Raw genomic sequence first — 25,191 nt, 5'->3', positions numbered from 1 at the left:
TTTAGCTTTTCCATGAATAAGTGCTTTATTCATTTTTGAAATATTGATTTTGTTGAGAACTTCTGCAGCCAAAAAAAACCAAACACACTTTAGATCATAAAAGGAAAAAAAAACAGAAAGTACAACACAATCTGGAAGGATCTTGTTAAGTCCCTACAGTTTTCTATCCACAACAGCTAGCTTGACGCGCGAGCATGTATTTATTTTTTTAAGCTACCGTGCTTTGACTGAGATACCAACTGACAGCAAGGACTTTAGGGATAGTTGTGGTACAAGGCAATTGCACTGATGAGACCCACTGTGAACACTTCCCTTACCCAGGCTGACAATCCTGGCTACTTCCTGCTATTCCAGAGCCCTTGAATTCTTCTGACCAAACTATGCTCATCAGGCAGAGCTGTGCTGTGGTTTCACAGATCTTGAGGTCACAGTTTCACGTGCAAAAGGTGAGCAGCAGGGTCTTCTGAGCAGTGCTAGCACCTCTCCCTTGCCAATTCCCCCGACTGCAGCATGACAAGGAACAGTGGGTGGGCGTGGGGGGGCCTCTGATCGGTTCGGTTGCTATCCACGGCCATTGGGTTCAGCCACCTTGCCGTCACGCACTATCTTAGCTCTTCAAAAAAGTCCATCACAGTCTTCCACGTGAGACTTCCCAAGGCAGCAAGATGAAGAAGCATCAACTTTCTCGAGTGTTTGGGTAAGTGCTGGTCTTGGGTGTGTGTAATTCTGCTCCACTTGGTTGCCTTGTCTCTAGCGCACAACCAAGTCTTGCCCAGCTGGGCAGCAAGGAGGCATGAAAAGCGGTCACGTGAGTTTATACGGTATGCAGCCCCCCGGTGTGTGCATTAGGAAACAACAGGCAGAGATGGCAAAGGATAGAAGGAAGCTGTAGGGAAGGTTACTGCAAGGCCATTTGGTGGCCTACCCTCACTGGCCAAGGGATAGTGTGGCTTCCTTCCTGGCCCCCCTCCCCCATCCCCACCCCCTGACTTGTAGGGAAGGCTGAGATCCACTCACAATGCCTCTGGCCATCTCCTGGACTGCTTTGGGCTCTTGGAGACCTCCTGCCAAGTGGGCCTGTAGCTGGACCAGCCTGGGACATGGGGGATGCCCAGGGGGTGTGTTGGGTGGGGGCATGAGCCTCTGACAACCAGCAGCCCAAGGTGATGGCCAGGAACATGTTCTTTGGGAAACGATGAAAAATGGCCAATGAAAAAATGCAAAGGGACTTATTACTTCTTGTCAAAGATGGAGCACGCGGCCGTAGGACGGAGCAGCAAGGAAGCACAAGTCTTGAAATGCACTGCATGTGCTATGGAATGTAGTGCTTGAGGTGGCGGCGGCGGCTTTCAACCAGCCAAACAATCAAAGCAAAATGGGGTCTTCAGCAAAAGAAAAAAAAACAAACATTGTCCAGGGACGGAGGGACCAGTGTTACTTCTAGGCTGTCAATCAGCTCTACTGCAAGCAGCTACACAAGAACTTAGTTTTCTTCATCTGAGGAAAGGCCTTCAATCTCGTCTCGGTCTCCTCCAATTGCCATCCAGAAGGCTTTGGCCACCTATGGATCAGCGTGAACACGTAAAAATGCTGCGCTACCTGCTGGTAAATGCAAACTAAGCAACAAGCCAATGCAGGAGGGACAACAAAACCCAGGGCTCCCAGCTGAAGGGCTCTTCTCTTTCACACTAAGACCCCAGCAAGAGGGACGTCATGTCTTGACGGAGGCCTCAGAACACCTAAGGCACTGTCGTCTTGGTGTCATTTGTGATTACTGTGGCCTGATCTCTCTTCCAATGAAGTCAGCGAGACTTTCTGCGCACACTTCACTGGAAAGGGGCTCCAGCCTTCAGTTACCCTACTGCATTCATTTCTGATCTTGGGAACCCCCTACCCACTTGATAGAGGGTCACTCTCTTCCTGAGGGTTCAGGAACAGGCCCAGTCAAGCATGATCCACTCGTTCGTGGTGTTTGGGATGAGCTTTGTACCTACAGAGCTGCAACAGCAGAATAGTTTTTCCTCAGTAAGCAGATTAGGTCACTCCCACCTAAAACACCTGTAAGTCTAAAAGCTGCTCAGACAGAGGACTCCTCCAGCTGGAATTGCAGTTGGAAGAACTCAGTTCTTATGGCGCACCTCACCTTTTCTGCATGTAGCTTCCTCTGCTCACGAGGCAACGTGGCTGCCTTGTCTGTGGGGTGAAGAGAAATGTAACATTAGACTGTCTTCCTCAAGGGTCAGCAGCAGACCTCAGCAGAGAGACAGGGAGAGAAGAAGGTCTCAGTGCTGGTATGTCACTAAAATACTGGAAAATTCTAGAGTGGGACATGGGAGATTTTGGGGAGGGTTGTGAAAATTTGCCCAGGTTGGAGCTTCAGTGCCTCCAGGCACTTTGGACTTCAGCTGTCCAATGTTCCTGAAAGTGCCTTAAACCTCAAGGTCGGCAACTTGTAGAGGTTAAGTTAATTCTTGCTGGGGGGCTTGTATAGAGAAGATCAATTCTATGGACTTTGAGTCCTGAGAACACATTTACTTACAGTGAAGGTAATGACCCAGCTAACTGAGGGGTAGGCCTTTCTGTATTCGTTCAGAGGAAGGGTGCAACACAACAAAAAGAGAGCAGCTGTTAAACCAGATTTCAGCCACCAGAAAAGAGACCCACGTGAGTCTTCAGTCTCTGAAACGGATCCCACAGAGGGCAAGTCTGTTGAAGGGCTTGGGCATTACAGATGGTGTACGCTGCTTCATTCACGGGCATTGTACCTTTCATTTCTTTCAGCTTTGAAAACAGTCGTTCAAAGTTCTCCAGGTCGCCTTCTCCTGTGGTCAGACTGGCAAGCTCTTGAATATCCATATCGAGCATGGGATCTGCAAGAAGCAGGTTAAAGTTAATCTAAGCCAGATTCTTCTTCTTGGCCAAGGACATTACTAGTTTTAAGGTGAGTGGCTGAATGATAACAAAGCAGATAGAGAACTGGTGACAGGTTCCTGGCTCCCTTTGCGGTGACAGTTCTGTATTTTCCACTGGTTCAAACAGCTGGATAGCAGCGCTAGCTGCAACATCACCCAGTTTGGACATGGCACATTAAAAGCTTTTCTGAACCTGATATGGGGTTTCAAGAACTTGGTTTAAAATTATTGTAAACATGTCAAAGTTTAAGAGGGTTTTTTGCTAGTCACTAAACTATCTGCTTTGGAACAGCTGTGGATTATAGAAAGAGTCTGACTTGATGTTTAGGCAAAAAAAAATCCCCCCAAAACAGGTCTTGGGTAATGCCCATTAGCCATCCAGTGCTACGTGAATTACAGGTTATACCTCGAATGCAGCAAATCCAGCTCAAACGCATGGACTTTGCTTATATTTGTGTTCTTCTGGTTTACGATACTGAACAATGTAAATCTTGGACAGAAATACACATTATAGCTAACTTTCTACAGGGAGCTGTTAAGATCTTTCCTTCAATAGTGACAGGATCCATCACGAAGTCTGATTCTCTGCCAGGTGACCCGGAGAAGACTTCTGGGCAAAGCATGAGGTTGGCAACTGCTCTCTGAGGTAAGTGCAACCTTGCTGCCTCGCTTGATTTCTATTGTATTTCTTAAAGCCTCAGCTCCTGGACTCATGTGATCACACGACAAGCTCTCCAATTACATTAAAACAATTTTGTTTGCTTTCTGGTTGAGGAGAAAGTCTTGGAAGTGTGACCTCTAAACGCTCAAACTGCCAGAAGTCCAAAATAGGGGGAAAAAAAGAAAAAAAAAAAACACTAGGATTTAAGAAGTCATGAATTTTACACTCCTACCTCACCTTGCAGGTGGCGGTAGCAGAGCAGGTGAAGTATCACAGTGGTGTGAGTTCGAGTCCCTCTCCAGATCTGTGCCAGTGGCTCCTCCAATTGCTCCAGCTTTAAGTGAGCAGCTGGTCACTTGGGCAGGGAGCCAAAGGATGTGGCCATGGCTATCCCCCTTTGCGTGGTGTGACATTGCCCTAACCATACTTAACTCAGTGGACCATAAGGCTCAAGAGGTCTCCTAGCCTTTTTGAATCCACCTACCATCAAGTGATTCACGAGTACTGTCCTAATCCTGGTCTTTGCAGAATTGATGGTTGTTGCCTAAAGGTACATTCTGGGGACACAATTTATACCTGAGTGCCAAGTGAGGCAATACAACAAAGAGAAGCAACCCCATGCAGGGTTGGGCCTGTTCCCTTCAGATAAAAATGTCTTTGCTTAAAAAGGTCAGTTGGTCTCTTATGACACTGGCAAGTCCTAGCCCAAGTGTCTCATGGTGGGGGGAGCCAGGTTGTTGCTGGGAACACATGCTCCATTGGGTCTGTATTTTGTTCAGCAGGTTAAAATTCCCCTCTAGGTTTTGTTAATTGAGTAGTCAGGATCTACATTCTTCTCCATTTCCTGCTGTTAAATTTTAAAGATTAACAGTGATGAAAAGCAGGCCTATCTAATAAAGAGGAGCCATAGATGTTGGCGTGCTCTCTTTAAAATCGACTCTGACAAACAAGCTAGCAAAAACTGGAGAGATTGCTTATCTGTACTTCTGCTTCTCTGAAGGACTGTTTTGACTGAGATCCTGCTCTGGGCCTGGTTCTTGCAGTGCAATATCCAAAAGCAGGAATCAAGTCAGCACAGTATCTTGAGAGAGGTACCACTATACAGTTTGACTGGAGACTTTTTTGGTATTGGTCACTCGACAGTCAGAGAGCAAAGTCAGCTGTAATGAGCAATAGCTGTCTTCCTACCCGTGATTTTCTTTGGAAATATGCCTCTTATTTCTTTATTTTTAAATACACACACATCATGGTTTGCCTTCTCTCCCACCCACGGTACTCAGCAACATTTCATTTAGGAAGCAGGAATGCCCTTACCTACAGTGCTGTCAACCTGCAAATTGTTGGTGCTAGCTGCATCTTCTCTGTTGCCTTCCGAGCGCGATTCTGCTCTGCCTGCCGTCGGTGGCTGGGACTGTCAGGAAACATCCAATCATTACTATAACAGCTCTGCCTTCCAGGTCAAACACACAAAGAGCCAAAGAGTTCAGAGTCAGACAGTTTGGGAAGTCTAATGAGTATTTAAAAGATGCTTTTTTTTTTTCTTTTTTTTTTTAATCCCAGTTACCTTTAACTACATCTCTTGTCCGAGTCAAAGATTTAAAGCTATGGATCAAATGCATTGGTGGCACAACATAAGTCATCTGCTTTGTTTCATCTTGAAAGCTGTTTTACTTCACCTCTACCTTAGAGCTTCGGGACAGAGCCCCTCCCTGGCGCGCATTTCCTGAGAACGCGTCATGTGCATCTGCCTCCGGCACCTCAAACACAGGGTAAGAATTTTTAAAACTGACCTTTCACATGACAGCATTCCCTCGGCCCTAGCTCTACTCCCAAACACTAGTGGAAAAAAATCAGTGCCTTGACTAGAGCTTTGTGTAACTTCTTCCTTGGCTCCAGCATGCTGTCAGAGGTAAAACATTTACACAAATAGGAGAGAGCCTGGGATCAACACCCAGCAGCTTTCCACACTGAGAACTCAGTCAAACTACACCAGGGAAAGTTATTGGGCTCTGAGGAAACATCCTGCCAAAGTAGCTGCACCTCATGGCAGCAAATGCTAAGGACATTCGGCTCCGAGGCATTGCCAAGACAGACTGATTCTTCAGGCTTTGTCTAATGTTTGTGCTGAGTATTTCCTTTAAACGCATTTGAAAAGGACAAGAGGTGTCCCCTGGGAGAGGAGGAAAATGAAAGAGGAAGACACCTATATTGTGGTGTCTTCCTCTTAAAATACCCATTTTAAACCCATATTGTGCAAGAGCAAAAAGGAAGACAGAGAGAAGAACAGAGCAACAAATGAGAAATAAAAATTACTGTTTACTTCTGGATCTTGGTTCTCTCCTGACCCAAGGCTACAGTTCGCACCTGCTAACGTACTGAGAAGGCCAAAGCCTTGATTCCTGTCTAAAAAAGGAAAAAAAAAAAAAGTAGTTGTTAGTGCAATTGAAAATGCATCATTAGTCCAAAATAGCTGCAGCTGAGTAGATGCAATGAAAAGAGTTACAGGGAAAAGCCAAGGTAATATATAAATCACATGCAGCAATGCCAGGACACTAAAAAAACCCCCAACAACGACACCCCCCCCAGTAAGTTGAATCCTCAAATTGTAAAAAATTGGGACAATACATGTAGCATGATGCTGCCTGAAAGCCGTCCAAACCCTCACCCTGCAGAGCTACTCAAGACAGGTGTTCAACTTTTATCCAAGAAAAACTAGCAGGATCAGGCCCTAACACGAGTGTAAGCAATATGTGCTGCTTGTCACAACAGGAAGAAAGGGCAAGGGACGTGCTCAACGCTTCCGAAAAGCCAGATCCCCGTTTTGATAACCAGGACCCTGCGCTTTAAGGACAGTCATCATTTCTGCCCGCACCTCAGATTCCACAGCGCCTCTCCCCGCAGCCACAGGAAACTCTACCTTGGTTCTTTTCAACACACATCAGTGAAGCTTGCTTGTGGTTCATGAATGGGGTGGGTTGTATTCTGCTCACCACAGACAAAAGGCAATGGGTGTTAATGTTTGTTGATCTTGCGCAGGAAATGCTACTTGCCTTGCATTGAAACGTCTTCTAAAACTATAGGCAACATCTTAGTGTCAAGCGCAGTTAAAAAAAAAAAAAAAATACAAGGTTCGTTTAAATTTCTGTCAGATATAAACTCAGGTATTTCAGATGTTCCGTTCTTGGAAGTCTATCAGAAAGCTTAATATTTAAAGAGCCTACCAAGATGACAACCTGAAGCTAAGACTTATTTACTGCCCGTGTCCCAGGTGGCAGGGTAAGTCTCGGTGAGCAAAGAGAAACCTATGACAAGGAACATTATGTGTTTGTTAGGACATATTTTTTCAGGACTTGCACCAGCATGGAAGTGTTTCAAGCTCTTTTTGTAGGACATAATGGACTTTGAGGACTTTCAGTGTAATGAAAGATTTAGTCAATCAAAAAAAACAATGCTAAGTTCTGCTGCCGATACATCAGAGAAAGGAAACCTAGGGTTGTATGTGGCCGAGACAAGATTCGTTTTACTTTTAAAAGAAATCTGCTCTGCACTGACTAAGTGTTCGACTCCAATGTTGGGATGATGTAATTTTGTGCACGGTCCAATTTGACTTGTCCTTGACATCAGATTTCATTCTGAAGGGGGTGAACATGTAGCCAAAAGCATCAGCTAGCTAGAAAAACATGTAAACATCTAACAGCTCCCCAACTAGAGCATTACAAAGACCTCATTTCCTGCTTAGGAGTGGCCTTTGCTGGATACTTCTTCAGTGCTAGAGATTTTTTTTTTTTTAAGTGACTTTTATTCTTTTAACAGGTATTTGTTTAAATTGGCTTGGCTGCACCCAGTTTTATTGACAGGACAGGTTACTTAGCCAGAGGCCTGGGAAGAAATGAATCAGTGGAGCTGACTGAATCTCTTTCAACGTATTCAACTGTGAGAAGGGTGAAAGGCTGTGCAGGACCCCAGCTCAACTAGCACGAGGTGGAGTGATGACTCCAGGGGACCCCCCCGCTCCAAAATCTAGTGGCTTCAAAAAGTTTTGGCAGGCCAAGCAAATGCTTCCCGAAGGGAAACGGCAGTGATCAGAGATCAGCCAATTTTTTTGAGTCATCTGCAAGCCGGTTGGACAATGCAGCCCAGAATGTGCTAGGGAGGACATTCCAGTGTCGGCAGGGGGTGGATGGGGTGACCTCATCGTCCAGCTCTTGTCCATCTCACGCCTTGGATTAGAGTTCATGCTGTACAGAAATGTCATTCTGGGTTTTTTGGGGGGGGTTCCCCCTGCTATGTCTCTGCTGCAAATCTGTTTGGAACGAGGCAGCCCTGTTAAGGTGGTGGAAGCAGAGCCCCAGTCTCTGCAAGAGGGGCAGCTTGTTTCTGAGGCTGTGGTTAGGGAGGTGGCAGGCGCTGCTTGGAGCCAGTCACACCCTCAAAGAAGTCTTCCTGCAAGCTCCTTTGTATTGGGCACGGAAATGATTTCATCTGCTGGGCACAGCTCAGGAAGTGGGTGAAGCCTTATGCAGGGTTCTTCCAACAAGCCCAGGAATCATCTCCAGCCCTCTCTCAGAAATAGCTGTGAGATCTTATGGTGCCACAAGGTTAACGGCAGCAGCCCCTTGGGAAGCCCTCAAGCTGCTCACTGCAACGGATGCAGCCAGACAAGACTTCTTAGCTCCATTCTGGGAGCCACATCTGCTGATGTTATTGTGCCAGCCCCGACACCCACTGGGATGAGGTGTCCATGTGCTAAATGCAGTTACTTTACACCTGCAACTGCCTCGTCCTGCTCTTTGCCCACTCTGATGCTGTTCTAGCACCCCATACACAAGAACTTTCTCCACAAACTGTGGGATTTTTCCCCAGGACTGTAGGAAGTATTTCAGTCTCAAGTCATACTGATAAATTTACAACCTAGAAGAGCTGATGGAGTGGGCTAGAAGCATGTTTTGTCCTAGCGGAAGCTAGAACGTGGCTTATACATCCTCCACAGCAGAGAAGGGGTTACTCCTTGCAGAGGGCACCACGTGGACATTTGATTCCATCTTCCAGGACCTGCTCAGCTTCCACCTGGGCCCAGCGGAGGAAAGATTCAAGCAGGAAAGGAAGCTACTTGGAGCACCTCAGAGGAAAGTAGGAAGAACTTTCTCTTCCCCCTGACTTGGAGCAGAGCACAGCACAGCACGGGGAGCCAGCCAGCCAGCCACCTCCTGACTACCAGACCAAACACAGCTCAGGAACCTGGACACCGACTGCCTTCTCCCTGCCAGAAGATGCAATCCTCTGCTCAAGGCTCTCTGATAAGGCTCCTTATTTTCCTTCCCTTTTGGATTTACCCTCACTTCTGGATGTTAAGTAAACAACTTTGCATTGGGTGATCAATTCATATGTTCAGGGTTTTATTTGTAAAATAGGTATTTTGGCATAATATGGCCAAATGATTACCATTTAGCTGTTACCCTGAAATGCTCGTTTTCCTTTATAACCTGTGAATCAGTGGAGTTTGTTTTTTTGGAGAGGGAGATGTGTTTAGCAGACTGTTTTGGAAAAGGCATCAATAGATCAAAGATGTTTTAAAAGGGTGGCAAGAAAAAGGCTCCAGTCTGGGTACAACTACAAGTAATCTATTAAGAAAAATAAAAGGCAAACGGAACCATGGCAAAGAGAGATGGTCGTATTCCAAGACACAGGCAATCTACTCATCCTGATGAAGCCCTTCACTGTCTGCTATATTTCTACAACCAATAGCCTTTCTTGTAAATGCAAATATAAAATCTGCAGGTATCCATTTCTAAATTATGGTGAGGTGACTACATAGAGCAGGTATTTTGGTGAGAACTTGGTAGCTGTTTTTATTTTAGATGGCCCAGAATTTCAGGAGAATTCTTTACAGTATGCAATCCTCTGTTATTTTATGTATAGTCCTCTCCCAAATAAGGATCATAAGCAACTGGTGGCAATACAGAGAAGCTAAGATTTTATGCTCGCTATATTCAGCTTTCAGATTGGGAGGAAGTTAAAAATAAAAGCATTGTTACAGGTTGTAAATGAGTTTTCAAAGGGACGCAACTGAACTGAGGTTACTTAAAGCAAAAGCAGTCATGTTGCTAGGGTCCAAATTTAGTTTCATTTCCGGAAGTGTTTGAAGTGGTGCAACATCAATGCCATGTGATTAGTGCATGGTGGAAACTTCAAATCTGGATTCTCAAGAGGTCTGACCTTTACAAAATACACCAGTGATGCATAGGAATTTCCACCCCCCCATATAGAATTTAACATATGACCGAATCCTAGTCCTCTGTGACATAGCACCTGTCGATGCAGGATGCAAAAGCAGGAAATAAGCTGTGAAAACAAAACAAAAAACTGTGCCTTCCACTAATGAAATGATTTCAGCTCATCTCACAAGCCTATTTGGGTTTTCCTACAATAATGATATGAAATTAGATTTTTTTTCCTCATCCTGATGAGACACAAAGGGTGACAAGTTTGATTTAAAACTTTAAATTATACATACAGTACTTGCTTTCTTAAATTACACTGTATTGGGAGACCAATAGCCAGAGTCAGTAACAGGACCTTTCAATGCTTATTGTTTCACTGTGTAGTAGCAGTGCTAGGCTAGAGGGGGAAGGAGTCTAGGCAGTGGGGAAAAATGTGCGTTTCAGAGAGCAGACAGACTTTAGGAAGTCACAATAGGAGGAGTGATGTGGTATGAAATAATAAATAAAAGGACAAGCACTCTGAGAGAATTCACCTTGAGGCAGCTTATCTATTTACAGGGGCAACCAAAAGGATACAAGAAAAAAAAAAATGGTTGTGCCACACCTGCAAAATGGATAACACTGTGCTTTTCCTTTCTCAAAGAGCCTGAGCCCAAATGAAAGTAGCCACTCTGCCCATTTCTACCTGAAGATATGGCTGAAGGGAGACATGTTTTCTAAGGTTTTCAACTGCTAGTTTGTAAGCAAAGTTCTCTGGAGCATTTATGACACAAACAGAGCTGGCTCTATACTTCTGCACCCTGGATGCCTCGTGGTAAAGTGTGAGTAGCAATAATAAATTAACGGATTAGTAGAGCCTGGTGGATCTGAGCTCTGTGTCACTACTATATGAAGCATCAGAGAAACCAGATACAACTCCTCTGTCAAACTCTCCGGGGGAGTTCTGTTTTCCTTGAGGCCTGTGGGAAAAGGGTGCGTAATGCAGAGAGGTCCACTCAGTTTCATGCCGTCAGGCACACCGGACAAGTTTCAGCCATTCTGTATCTTTGTTTAAATCCATTCCAGACACTTTTTGAAAGACAAGCAACAGACTTGATACAACGTAGAAGACTTTTCTGGGAAGTGCACTGAGCTACCAGCAGCATCTTTCTGAACGTTAGACTGAGCCAACCTGACACAGACCAACTTCACTTTGTCCTGAAGCAGCTATCTTACCTATGTAGGCTGGAGAAAGATCTAAATCCAACCATAGTGAGTTTAAACATAGGCACAAAGGGCATGCTGTCACTTAATGCATAGGTAATACCATTTATCTGGCCAAGGCCCCTGGAAAGAGATAGCTGGACAGCCCTGACCATACAAGAGAAGAGTAGGGAGCTCTGGCTCTCTATCTGCTGTTAAGCAGGTACTAGGATGGTGCCAACTGGACTGAAGCCTTAGACAGAATGACAGAAAGCTACCAGCATCAAATGCTCAAGCTGTGTAACCTTGTAAGCCAGAGAAGCCTTTGTTACATACCACTCTTCATCACTACGTTAGACCACACGTTGGCGTTCAAGGCTTGTACAATTCGTTTCACTCCTGTGGACTCTGGGAAGTCATCTAGAGAGAAGGATAAAGAGCAGGTAATTCCCAATAGTTCTTCTGACCTGGAATATGCCTGATGGTAAGTCATTAAACCTAGACAGATGATGTGGTGCTTCAGTGGTAGAAATGGGAAGAGTTCAGCTCTTGATCTATTTCTAATCACTGAAAAAACTCTCAGGTCCTTAACTGCTGAATGTCTGTCGAGCCAGTCTGAAAGCATATGCTGACACAGTAAGGTGATGGGAAAGCCTGCCCCTGTTTGCTTCATGATGGCTTACCTTTTCATAGGTTTTAACTCATTTAACTCCTTAGCACTGGGTCTTGGGAGCAGTCTCTACTTTTAACTGACAGGGTAAAGATGCTGTAATCCCCTCTTGCATTTTCCAGGAATTAGCTACAGGTGTAGTAAGTCAAATCAATCAGAGTGACTCAGTTTTGCTGGTAGATTATCAGTCTTAATTCTACCAGGTTTATTTTTTTACTGTAAAAACAGGTAGCCAATCCCCAAAGTCTCTTCACTCACCATAAAGGAGGCAAAGATGCATTTTTTGTTTTCTCTGCCTTTCAGATTTTAAGCAGCCCCCTGGACAAGGCAGGAAGACTTTGCAACTGGCCACTTCCTGTTCACACGTCTATACTACTATAAGCTCCAACACAAGCCCTAAAGTGTACCGATTGCTTAAATGGGACACTAACAGCATAAGACTATTTCTCTCCAAACTAACTTCAGCTGTCCCTTAAGTTACGATAATACGAATGATGATGTTTGGCATCTTTCTGATTTCAGTTTGGTCACTGTATGCATGTGACCTTGTTCTGTGGGTAGTCAATTTCCCCGTTTCCTTGGATTAGTCAGTTTCCCCTTGTTTGAGCAGGACTCTTGCAAATCAACAGCAGAGATTAAAAAAACATTAGGAGAGGAAAATACAATTAGATTAAAAACAAAATAACAAACAAAAAGTGCCTAAGCCTTCTTGGGATGACTCAGGGACAGGTAGGTGTGTGGCAGTTAAAGTGGTCTTTAACTCCTAAAAGCAATTAAAAGTGGACTCTGAGCCTTTTGGGTACAGGCAAACAAAACCAAAGAGCAGGAGTTGTCCTAAGGCTGAATTAAAAATTAGTTTGTAATCCTATTGCACAAAAGAGCTGACTGATTTTGTAGTCATAATGAGCATTCCAACTCAGCACCAACTACCACCTGCAAATCTGATGATTTTTAGAGAGATCTTGGCATGGTATTTCTGTTGCATCCGTTCCATCATCTTCTGTAACCAATTCACACAAAACACGTTTACAGAGTAAATAAGTTACTCATTGAAATGCATTTCCTCCATTGCATGAGTCACAGTGACTCAATCTGATTATAAAGGTGGAGGAGACAGCGTTCAGACATCACCACTTCAAAAACTAACTTTCTGACTAATTATAAATATTCCCGCTGCTTATCTTGTCTCTTAACAAACGACTTGCACTTACCAACTCTTTTCAGCAGACATCTCCTGAGAATATTTAAAAGGGAAAAAGCAGTAACTTGAAAGAGCTTCAAAATACAACTCTGCTCTAAAATGGCATTGCAGACTTTCATGTTCACCTCTGAGTCATATTTGATACCTGTTGTGCTGAGTTCAGCAGTGAAAAGGTGCCTCTCTCCCTTTCTTTTTTTCCCCTTAAAACTGAGCTGCCAGAAAGACCAGCAAATTCAAACTGATCTAAAAGACTGATCTTTCCTTCTTACAAGGAAAGGAGCCTCAGCTTTCTGGCTACAGACCAAACTCTCCTCAGCAACCCCTGTGTGCACCATCTATTGTGTTCAAGGGATCTGGACTGCGATACGTGTTAGCGAACCAAATCTAGCAGATGCAGCTGATTCTCTAACCGGGTTGGGTTCTGCAGGGGTAGCTGCAGCAGCAAACACTTCCATTTTATCACTAAAGTGAGGTAAGGATTAAGCCTGTGTTTCTCAACCAAGATGCTGCAGCACCCTGGGGTGCCCTGAGAGCCTTTTAAGGGTGCTGTGGTGTTCCACACAATGTTTGCACTGCAAGGGTGAACACACAGTTCACAAGATAAATCCAGAAATTCAAATAGGAATCCATAGACTTAAACCCATTCTGCCCTGCTCTGTTTTTTCTGAGTTCTTTGCAACAGAACAATTCTTCTATTAATTTTCTGTGGTCAAAAAAACAAGTGACAATTAAGAGCTGGCATTTTCTGAGGGATGCCTTGAGCCTAAAAAGGTTGAGAACTCTTGGCTTAAGCAGGTGTCAAGAAGGGTAGAGTCACTTTTCAGGGGGTGAAAAAAACAACATGCTTCAAGTATGGAATGCATCTCTTATTCCTTGTCACTTACTGGGGCCCAAGTGCAAAACTGGTTTTGCTTCATAGCTTTAAGTTTTGGGCACACAGTCAGACAAGAAACCATAGTTGGCTTCCTGCACAACTGTGCACACCACTAAAAAACAATGGCTGTTTTAACCAGCTCGTGTTCTCAGGTTACCTTGTGAGTAATCTCGGGATCTATGCTCTGGCACTCAGCAGTCCACAAAGATCTAAAAAAAAAATCCTGCCCTTCACTTTCTCTCTTTTTACCTACTCCCGTTTTGGAATGGCTTCTTTGAAACAGAGTATAAGTGTTTGTTTTTAACATCAGCGTGTCACTGGGAGTTGAGCCAAAAAGGAGGAGCAAAGTACACTGTTTTTATGTAGGGCCTATGTAAACAGCAGTTGTATTTGGGAAGAGATAAACAGAATGTCTTAGACAAAATAATCTTGACTTTTACAATTTAATACTAAGCACCACCAACTTGAAGAATCCTTCAGATCAACCACATACTAAAATAAATTTGTATGCCCTTTGCAGGTGCTCCAAAGTGGATGTGTTGCATGTTAATTGCTCTTAAAAAAATAAAGCGGTGGTAAATTTACCATCTTCATCAGGCAGCTCCTCCGGGCTGAGTTCCACCAGCTCAAAGCCATGCTTGATGCACCACTCCTGAGCTTTTTGTCTGCTCACACCTACAGTTGTGAAACAAAAACTGCTTTGTGAAAATCCAGTGTTCTACCTTGGCACTGCTATCAGTTCAGTCTTCTGCTCTTTTCTTTACTCCCCCAAAGCTGTTCCCTCATTCTAGACTGAATGGGAACAAAGGAAGTATAGAAAGTCTGGCTGTATCTTCTAACATAACGATAGATTCAAACAACCCAAAAAGTAAGTTGCATCATATTTTGAATTAGTGCTTTTGTTCCCTAAAAACCATACCTTTTTTCTTTTTTGCAGTTTGTACTGAGACGGATGCAAAATAAAAACAAGACAACTTGATTCTACGCTGTTACAAGGTTAGCCCAGGATTTTAAACATTTGCTTTTGCATGAGGCATGCCAACACAGGAACCAAACTTCTATTGATACCCAATGCAAACATGTGGATTCATTCAAATGACTAAAATAGCCTTACTACCCTTCACATTAGTTAGACCATGAATAACCCCCATTCTCCACCCCCAAGATGCTTCAGCTCTGGCCCCAAAGGACTACCCGAGTGGGAAAATTTAATTCATGTCTTGCCAAATCTGCTGGTGGGATTACAATGCACACTTGACCACTAGGAATTGGAGAGATGAAGCATACTTCCTGCTTCTTGGCTTGTGCACATCAGCCTACAAATGACGAAAGACTGCCCCACTTACTTGATCTAACAGAGTCTATGATTCATATACTTTCTTGAGAAAGACCGCGGTACTAATTTTGCCAAGAAAACAAATAATACAAAAGGTAACTTTTTTTCAATCCAGATTGAATTCCCTTGAATTTAAGACCCTTACCATTTTCAGATACTCTGTCACAGACCAAGATCATAACCTCTGGTAACCATTCTTCTGTGAGGGAAAGCCACGTTGAGACACTATCAAGACCAGATTTCTGGAGGAGGAAAGTTCTAGTATTTATACGTTCTAAAGAATTTTGCAACTTGAAATGAATTAGAGTGAATGGCTCATGTTGCCCATCTGGGAGTCAAAGGCAGGAACCAAAAAGTTAAGGTTCCAACAGGAACAGCCTCAGATGTGTGGCATATCCCGAGAGGTGCGAGAATGGAGATGGCAAGATCAACTTTAGCTATACTGAATGGTTTGGGACATAATTTAGCTTTAATAAGGGAGAATGAGAATAGGCAATATCCTATTTCTAGCCCACAGCTGAAATAATCGTGCTTGTTGGGAACTGGGACTTCATTTGCATGTTTTGGTTTTAACTCTGCAATCCTAGACTCGAATATGAAGTGGGTTTGTTTTTTCCCCCTGGAAACTCTTAAATATATCTGAGTTGCTATAATGTGATGTTTACACCTTACTGAAGAAGGGAAGGATAGGAGGAGGCAACAGATTTTGCTGTATTTCATCTCTCTGTACTAAAGGTGTCACCCAAGGGGAGAGGGAGGCAGGTCTGTGCCGATTTTTCTTTTCGAAAGTGTGGTGCCATTATTTCTTTGTTTTTTTCCCCCCACTCCCTGAGAGGTCAGGGTTATCTGGAGATTTCCTCAATTGTACTGGAAGACAGGTCTGAAGAACCCACCCACATTGGGAGAAGTCTAATTTTAACTTAGGGGGTGGAGCAAGTCCTTAACCGTATCTACCTGAGTATTTTTCTTTGCTACAGTAACTTTGCAAAGCTAATTCCATGCACTATGAAAGCCAGCATAAGTGGCTGTAGGATGACTGCTGTTGTGGAGCAGGAATATCTAATGACATACTTTGAATACCAGATCTTATGCTACCTCTCTCTGTAACAGGCAGAACAAGAACATGGGGAAAGGGACTGTGACTTCCATACTAGCTCCTTAGGGACACTGTCAGCCAGCACAATATAACGTAGCCCTACGTGACCCTAATGGATTAGTCTAGAGCATGCTGGCCCGAGAACACACGAGGCTGACTTCAGAGTGATGGTTATATAAAAGAAGATAATATAAAGAAACAAAAAAAATCTTACTATTGTGCTGTCAAAGTAAACCACAAATGCCTGGACAGATTCTGCAATTTCTGCTGTCACCAGGAACTTGTTTGGTACCACACAAAGATGGATATCAGCAGAGTAGTATTTATTATCTATGGTCCAGGGGTAAAATCTCACTCCTCCATTGGCAGACACATCCACTGTCAAGTCTTCTGTTCCTATAATACCTGTAGAAAAATTGGAGAACCTAGTCAGACAAAACCAATGTCAAAAGTACACAAAACTTAGCTAGATTGTAGAAACAGAGCCACCTTCAGAACAAAAAGATTCTCTCTTCAGTGCTGATGACTTACTATTTCTCAATTCTTCAGCTCATCCTAGACTAGTGGACTGATATTTCTTTTAATTACGTTTGTTGGCTATTATAACCTCAAAGCAGCTTTGCAGCATTTGCCTATCACTGCACATGCACCTAGTCACTGAAGATGTTTTGTGGAGAGTAAGGGGACTAAAATAGGAGAGATGCCAGGTTTGCTTGTGTTGTGTGCTTCTCCAAGTAACTGGGTTTGACAAGAGGGAAATCCTTGGGACTGGGCCACCCGCCTGCAGGTTTGTCTAGATAATCAAGCACTTCCCTTTGAGTTCATATGTGGACCAGGCTGGAATCACTATTGAGTTCATAGTTCCTCCTAGCTGCCTTGACAGGCTCCGCAGGCGTGGACCACTTTTCCATTCCTAGTGACACCATCAAAAGCTACGGTGAACAGGACCAAACTCCTAACCTCTGACCAAGGAGGAACTTATCAGAGCTGTACAGCTGCTCTGGGGAGTTTAATGAGAGCTGCAATGCAAAACACCAAGTAGTATTAGTATTAAATACACCACTACTTGGCTCTTAAAGATTACTGAAGTAAAGCAGAGGCTCCTTCATAGTCCACCAGCCACACAATGGAGTTGCTTCTTAATCTATAGTAACAGCACTTGAGAGAGAGCCAGGATAGCCGGCTTTCAATTGGACAGACTCACAAAAACCGTTTAAAAGTGTATCAAATAATGAGAAGGTCACAAGAGCTGTTGCTTGGGGTACTAGGATTGTAGGTGGAATACACTGCCTTTTAAAGGACTTAAGGTAATGAAGTGCCTATCTCCCCTTGACCCCAAAAGAGCAGGTATCCTCACCAAAGAACTGGACTGAACTCTCATTACAAAGTGTGGGGGAAGAGTTCAGGCACTAGTAGGGGAGGCTGCCTCTCTGGCAAGGCTCTGTGAAAAGCAAGTACTGGAAGACTGGGATGCACCCATCTTCTCTTGGTCCTACTCTCCCTATAGGTAAGTTTTACAAGATGACAGATCCTCCAAACAATTCCATCTTGTTTATAGCTGGTGGTATCTTTTCTGAAACATCACTCTTCCCTCGTGAGAATGAACTGCATGTTTTTAATTTAATGGACATACAGTCCCGCTAGATGGAAATCTTCATGCCACACTGGGGCAACAAGATAAAAGTAGTGAAAGAATTCACAAAAACTCCCAATCAAATTAGCCAAGACCAGCCACTCCTCCTAGATGAGTGTTACTCTGCAATTTATGTTCATGTAAATGCACAAGCAGCTTCCACCACATTTAACCTAAATAATCTGGATTATTATGTAATCCTTACAAGCTTTTTATCTTTAAAGAACTATGTAAAATCCTGGATGATACTGCCTGGTAGCTGATGCTTTTGTGATTATCAGAGCATTGGAGGACATTCTTTCAATAGTTTGCTGCCATGAACTACGTGCAGGACTTCATATTTAGCTGCAACATCTGATAGTATTATAGCCACCTACCGATAGCATTTCCCGTCTTGTGCTCCGTGACTGCGGTATGTCATTAGCTTCTCGGAAGCAAATGCCTAACCTCTGTCTGGGCAGGCAGGCAAGGACTGCTTTTTCAGTTTGGTCTAAATTCCAGCTTTTGAATGTTTTCAATTCTAAGCATCTTCAGGTCATCCAGAATTTTAGAGTCGCCAGAAATCTCCTCCTCCCATTCAGGGTGACCACTCAAGCCTTCCAAAATCCAAATTACACAGCAGAATTAAAGAAATGGTTTTAAAAAAAAAAACCAAAAACAAAAAACCCCACCTCTTTCTACCAAAACCAGTATTTGCTTCTGCTGTTTAGTGGGAGTTTGGCATACCGGTCTCTATTTACATTAGTTTCATACCCCCCAAAACTAATTAAGCAATTAAGTTCTGGGGTATAATATGACAATTGCCTGCATATTGTTTAAACAGCTTGCATATAAATTGCTAACAAGGCCAATAAGCTGGCCTTCTGATTTTGTTTCAGAGTCAAGGTTGTTTCCAAGTTAGTTACGGGAAAAATTCAGGGATTCTGGCAACTTACCTATTAAACAAGCAGGAAAGTATTTTTTTTAATAATGCATTTCCAAATATACAAACTCAATTTCTTTCTCTGCAGGGCCAGTGTACTTAGCATACTGTTTCAAGTGCCGGCAGAATATAAAGGTATGTATTCTACAAGCCCAAAAACACCAAAGTATTTGAGGTTCTTGAATACCACACAAATATCTTGTGGCATTTTTGCAATTAGGGCTGTGGAGGGGAGCTCAGAGCTTGCTCCTCCAAACTGCTGGCCAGTGCTGGAGGAAAGTATCTATTCCTTATCGTATAGGAGCCCCTACTGACTTATGCAAAATTATCTGCATCCACTTCATGAAGAGTATTTGCTTATTTGTGTAACCCCCTTTGCTACTGAAGATGCATGTTTTTAAGAGCTTAATTTTTTTTTGCCCAGCTCCTCCCTCCTGGCCATAACACTGTTTATAACAGTCTGTTGCCATGGAAGTTATTATAGTCACAATCAAAACTTAGTTTGATGACCAAAGAGAAGAAAACAGGGTGAAGAATGAAAGTGTTTTAGGGGGAGGAAAGGGCTCTTTCTTTAATTAGGCAACAAAGGAAGTTGCAAATATGACTGCAAAAGAGAAATCCTTAAAAAAAAAAGAAAGAAAGAAAGAAAGAGAGCTCCATCACTAAAGCCTAATATAAGACACCTTTTATGCTGGTTCCTTTCATAAGGCATTTAAAAGGTTTACTGAACAGGGGCAAAATTGGCATGAGCAAAGATTAAGCCTCTAGAAGTATTGCAAAGACTCTAGAGGCGTATAGTGTTGTCTCACCCATGGCTCGTCTATTGGATTCTGTTCTCTTCCCACCTAGAAAGCCACCTTTCCTCCCAACCAAGTGATCTGACCAGTTAACATGGACTCTCTCCCCCAGCATGTGGAGTTAAAACAAATCTCTAATAAACTCAACTCCTACTGCAGATGCCCGAGAGAGATCTATGACCCGTCTCTGGTTACACGTGTGCAACTTCGTGCTAAAGCAATTGAAGGTTTGTGGTATTTAAATTGCTCCAGTACCATTGTGCCCATTTACTGGCAAACAAAGGCAGTCTGGATACTTTTATTTTTCAGCTGCTTCTGTGGACTTGCTGTTCTTCACTAAAAGGCACTAACTGTACTAATCAAATGCTTTTTGCCTTCTGTTTCTGCCATGCAAGCAAAGGCAGTCCAATGATACTAAAATAAACCGTGTCTAGACAAGCTAAGTTGTCCAAAGGCTACTCCACCTTGGAACCCGTCTCATATATTGTACATACCGTATTAGAATTCCAGGAGTTTCTTCCCAAAATAGAGGTTTGAATTCAAACACAGAAATGAATTCAACTGTAACATGAGCTTCCTGCACCCCGTTCAAAAGGAGCATCTAACGGGAACTGTTCTAATCTTGCTTGTATTCAACCAAAAAAAACCATTTTTTTAGAAACTTGATAATGACCAGAGCACGTGGCTTGGTAAATTTATCTCTAAGGAATTCTCATTTGAATCTCTAATCTTCCCAGCCATAGCAAGTGTCAGTGGTTTGACTTCCAAAAAGAGCCTAGAAAACCAACTGACTCACTCCTTGACCACAACAGTGCAGAGGCCTACCACAGACATGAGCTTGCCTCCTCGTGGAGGAGAAGCGGGACACTAGACTGAGTGGGACTCCACTCACCATGTCACAGGCATGCAACACTGCATTTCTTTAACACTTTGTTTCTTGGAGCAGAGAGACGTTAACCTGGAAATAATACAGGAGGCGGCAGACTGCACGGATCCTAAAATCTTTCTAAAGAGCATGGCATTTTGAATGGTTCAAGTCCTAGTTACTTTGAGACCCAGTTTCTTGTAAGCAACTAAGGGCTGAAGCTTTTGGAAAGTCATCTTAACCTTCCAGTCATAATATTCTAGACTGGGACAATGTTCCGATTTACTAGCTGGCATTCCTGCCACTCCAAATACTAGGAGGTGCACCGATATATCAGTCCGTACTGTATCGGCACCAATAAAAAGGAAAATTGACGTAATTGGCAAGCAGCTTTTTTTGGCTGATAAGTTCACCAATAAATGCTGCATGCATGCATGCAGCCACAGAATGGACACGGCCAAGAATGCAGTTGGGGAGCATGGCACTAGTCAGATAAACAGCACCTATTAGTTTGAAGTTTATGATCTTTGCTTTCAAACAGCAGTCTAAAAGTGAAAATATCACACTTCCAAATTGTGTAGGACTTGCAAGTGATAACAGCATGAAAACCGTAATCAGAATGTACTCGTTAATGCATAAATCCCTTAATTATAAATCTGGGACTCCTACTTTACCAACGGAGGCTTGAACAGACTGATCCACGGAGTTACTGGTTTTGTCTGAGAAGAGACAACCTCCTCCTGAGGGAGGAGAATACTGGAGCTTCATTAAAGAAGATATTTGCATCGAGGTTTTACACTCCTCCTCATCTTCCAGGAACTGCTTAAATAGATCTAGAGTACAGCATCTCCATGTTTATAAATTCACCATTCTAAGACTTGCCAAGGTACTACAGTATCTCATCAGACCAAGAGATGTGACTTCCAGATCAATGGAAGTTTCTAGACACTACCTCTGCACCAACAAAATAAATTTCCTAACCAAGTTTTGTGGCTACCCTCCTTCCACCTTGGCATCACTCACCTGCTCCCAACCACAGCAGTAATAACAGCTGCACTATGACCAACCCCTATGGTGATTTGTCAGAAGCACCTCTGGAATCTGGAAGCTTGAACCTCTTCTAAAAACCAATTGAACGTGCCCATTTCCAATAAAAGAAAGCCTATCGAGCTGAGGCGCTCTCCGTTTGCCTTTAGTAGTTATTGCTTTATGAGAGAGACAGCCAATGCACAGGCACCGCTGCTGCTATGCAAACATTTACTGGATCAGTAACAATCCAAAAAGAGAAAAATAAATCGCTGTGGTTCCTCGTTGTTGCAGCTTTACCCTAAACACTAAAAGCATCTGTTATGTCCTGAGTGCTTCTCATCTCTCCAACTAACAAAACTTCAAGTAGGACTCTGTGAAGAATGGAAGTACCCCGTCTCCTCTGGTCTGGTAGGTATGCTAACTGATCTCTTTCTGTGTCATGAGAGCCACCTGGTGGATTACAACCACAAGAAATACCCCTGCGAAGTACATATGGAATAAAAGCCACTGTTCTGTATGTTTAGCACAGTTCCCACCACTTTCACTTCTGAATGAGAGACTCACCAAACATCAGGCCAGCTGTACAAAGTGCTACTTGCTTTTTCAAGCAAGATTTCCAGACTGCTGGAGTCGGTTGATTGTGTTGGGAGTGACCATTTCATAAGCTTTAGGTGTCTGTACTAGGTTTTGGCACCCACTGTATATTAAAGTAGCAAAATACCAAGGACTGCTCACTGCATCTGCAGAGTGCTTTAGCATGTATTCCAGGAAATAGGCTAACAAAAGCCTGTCACATCCATAATAGTCTTCAGTCCTCAAACCATACTCCCCCTGGAAGTGTGAGGAAAACCTTTGCCGTGAGCCTGGGAGATCAGGTGCTAGACTTGTCCTCAGATGCTAAGCTAAGTGAATTTCAAAATATCTTTTCACAAGGAACAACTTGCTGAGCAGCTTTTTTTTTTTTTTTAAACCGAACAGTCTTTATCTCAAGTACCCGAGCTGATTTTAGTTATAGCAGTACAGCACAGAAGGGGTAGCCTGGGAGTTTCATGGTTATAACCATGGCTTCTTCCCAGGTATGTGTTAGCAGTTGATGCACAATTGTGCCCATGGTGGGAGGAGTCTCATTCATAAATCAGAGTCCTCATTCTGCTTCAGGTGAAGGTAAGAAGTCTTGATAAGAGGGCATCACGCTTCTAGAAGGATGTGGAGAAGCTCAGGAGAGACCACAGAAGAGCCACTCATATAATCAGAGGCCTGAAGAGCAAGCCACACAAGGAAAGGCTGACATATGGGACTGTTCAGCATAGAAAAAAGACGACTCTGGGGGGATTTGGTGGCAGCTTACCAATATATCAGGGGAGAGCACCAGGGGCTAAGTGAACAACTATTCACCAAAGCGCCCCAGGGGAAGACCAGGAGCAATGGTCATAAACTCCTAGAAGAAGGTTTCAGCCTGGATACAAAGAAAATCTTCGTCATGGTTCCTGTGACCAGATGCTGGAATAGACTCCCAGCAGGGGTGGTGGCACCTACCCTGGAGATCTTCAAAAGGAGATGGGATGTACACCTTGTGACCCCAGCAGTCTTTCCTGCCCAGAGCAGGGTAGATGGACCCAATCATTTCACTAGGTCCCTTCCAGCCCTAAACTTCTGTGAATCTGTGATATGCAGCCCTACAAAGGGTATGCATGCAGTAATCCAATTTTGAGGTGACAAAAGCATGGGCAACAGGGACAAGGCCCCTGCATAAGGAAGAGAAGCATAGATTAACACAAAATAAACCACCACATCCAACTATTGTGGGTATTTCCAATGAGCAATGTAAGAGCTAACAGGACATCTCAATTACACACATTAGAACTGGTCAGGGCACTTGCTCAGCAAGGCTAATAAAAAGCTTCCTCTTCCTCCTTCCAGGACAGGAGACAAACTGCACTGATTCAACTAAAATCAGTTAACACCTATGTACCAGCTCTGCCTGAATAACTCTCTCAGGCAGAAAAGGCTCAAGTTCTGCAGATACCATCTAAGCCTACCTCATAATCATCATCATCCTCCTAGTCTGATCTGGACCGAGTTGTACCCAACTAGCTCTGATCAAGACATCCTCCAATAGTCTGTGAACTGGTGAGTCCAATACCTTGGCAGGGTTGAATGCCATTTGCTTTCATTTCCATGTCAATGATTCTATTTTTTTTAAATATATGTCACCATCTTAATCAAGTTAATGGGTCTATTCTCTTCCAGCTGCCTCATGTGATATTTCCCAGAGACAAGCCAGAGCCTCACCAGGGGATCTTGATCTTGGTTTCCTAGCTCAATATCGCTCTTTCAGTTTCCCCAAGACATTTTAGAGCAGGACACTGTGAGAGTCGGTGGCAGAGGTTCCCAATGGCCAGGCCGAGAAGGGTTGGCTGCTGGACCGGAAGTCCGGAAAGTGACCAGCATACTGCTGATCAGTAGCCAACTCTTTTTTTTTTAATATATAGGGTAAAAGGGACTTCCAGACTGCGTTTTGCTGGTCCGTGGTCACTTGCAGACTGCGGTCTGCCAGTCCATGGTCTAAAGAGGTTGGAACCCACTGGTCTATGGAAACAGAATAAAATTATTGCCACTTCCTCACATTCTGCTCACCAGCAAGGAAGATCTCCTTGCACTTTCTCCTGGTCCTGCATTAGCACACAGGTTTTAGGTCATAACTCTCAAGACAATCAGTTGATTTGATAGAGCAGGCCTTGACTTAAGTGCACACAGCTGCAGTACACGAGACTCTATGGACCATTTCAGACGTGGGGAAGAGCAGGAAGCGGGATTTATTCTTCCATCGCTACAAGATTAACATGGCTGAAATGAACCTGTTGCTTGTCGCAGTGCTGGCCTTGCCACTGAGGGCAAGTAGAAAGCAAGTTAGATTTGCACCTTATAGACTAATCAGAGCAAATGCGCAAGTATGCACACACACGTGAAAGCCTCATTAACTCAACACTGCCTAGTTCAGCAGTTCCCAAATTCTGACAGACTGCACCCAACCCACTTAAAACGATGCAACCTTAAGTACCCCCCAGCAATTTTCTGTCACATAAAATAATTACAATAAATCCGTTAACGCAAACCACTGACAGGCTGTCCACGTACCACTGGTGGGACCTGTGCTGCAGACTGGGAAGCGCTGGACTAGTGCAAGTGTCAGACACTTTGAAGTGACCGTCACTCCCAGCCGAAAGGACAGGAATTTTGTAGGCTTCACCCTATGGATCACGCGAGATTCAGCTTCTTGGAAATTCAAACCTGTTTTCTGGTCCCTGGGACCATCAACCTTGGGAACGATTTGGGTTCAATGCAATTGGAGGCAGTCTGCACAACTGAGGTGAGCAAATCGGGTGGACCAGGGGTGTTTTGGCCGGATCAGGGCAGTTTGGAGCAGATCCCAAGTGGAGGGGAAGGATAAAGTTGAGGTCAGTCTCGTGACCAGGGGCTCTGGGGGGGTGACAGGATTAGGGGTTCGCAGGTCCCACAGGGGGTTAGAATTAAAGTTGTCACGTGACCACGGGGTCGCGGGCCTCCGCGGGGGAGGTGTGTAGAATTGGGGTTGTCACGTGACAGGGTCCCACTCACGTTTCACCAGCTCGTCCCCGGCGAAATCGGCAGCGCAGCTGGTGACCAGAGCGCAAGGCCCCTCCGCCGCCATGGCTCCCCTCCCCTCCTCTGTCGCCGCTTCCGCTTCCGCGTAAAAGCTCGCCTCTTCCGGCCGGGCGGCCGGTACCATGTGGGCTAGGGTGGAGTGCCGCT

The 25,191-nt window shown here is 44.0% G+C and overlaps 1 protein-coding gene across 1 annotated transcript; it reads right to left on the bottom strand.

Moving 5' to 3' along the window:
* On the bottom strand, positions 1-25,114 carry AAGAB (alpha- and gamma-adaptin binding protein). The gene is made up of 10 exons (XM_019503952.1): positions 25,018-25,114; positions 16,368-16,558; positions 15,203-15,299; positions 14,307-14,396; positions 11,313-11,396; positions 5,894-5,976; positions 4,888-4,984; positions 2,766-2,870; positions 2,144-2,193; positions 1-1,561 (listed from the first exon to the last, which is right to left on the bottom strand). Exons 1-10 carry the CDS (start codon positions 25,088-25,090, stop codon positions 1,484-1,486), a joined length of 948 nt encoding a protein of 315 aa, XP_019359497.1. The 5' UTR covers positions 25,091-25,114; the 3' UTR covers positions 1-1,483.
* Between the last annotated feature and the right edge of the window lie 77 nt (positions 25,115-25,191).

Source organism: Gavialis gangeticus, unplaced genomic scaffold, assembly GCF_001723915.1.
Source record: "Gavialis gangeticus isolate Ggan-Ray unplaced genomic scaffold, GavGan_comp1, whole genome shotgun sequence".
In the NCBI taxonomy this organism is placed as follows: Eukaryota; Metazoa; Chordata; order Crocodylia; family Gavialidae; genus Gavialis; species Gavialis gangeticus.
The sequence above is the reverse complement of the archived record's forward strand: the minus strand, read 5'-3'. Positions and strand labels throughout refer to the sequence as shown.

Bases quoted from the DNA above. Each gene is read 5' to 3' on its own strand.
- AAGAB (XM_019503952.1), bottom strand. From the start codon at position 25,090: ATGGCGGCGGAGGGGCCTTGCGCTCTGGTCACCAGCTGCGCTGCCGAT. The intron at 2,871-4,887 runs GTAAGGGCATTC...TGCTTCTTGCAG, and splicing joins GCAGGTTGACAGCACTGTAG to ATCCCATGCTCGATATGGAT. The intron at 1,562-2,143 runs GTGAGGTGCGCC...GCTGATCCATAG, and splicing joins GGAAGCTACATGCAGAAAAG to GTGGCCAAAGCCTTCTGGAT.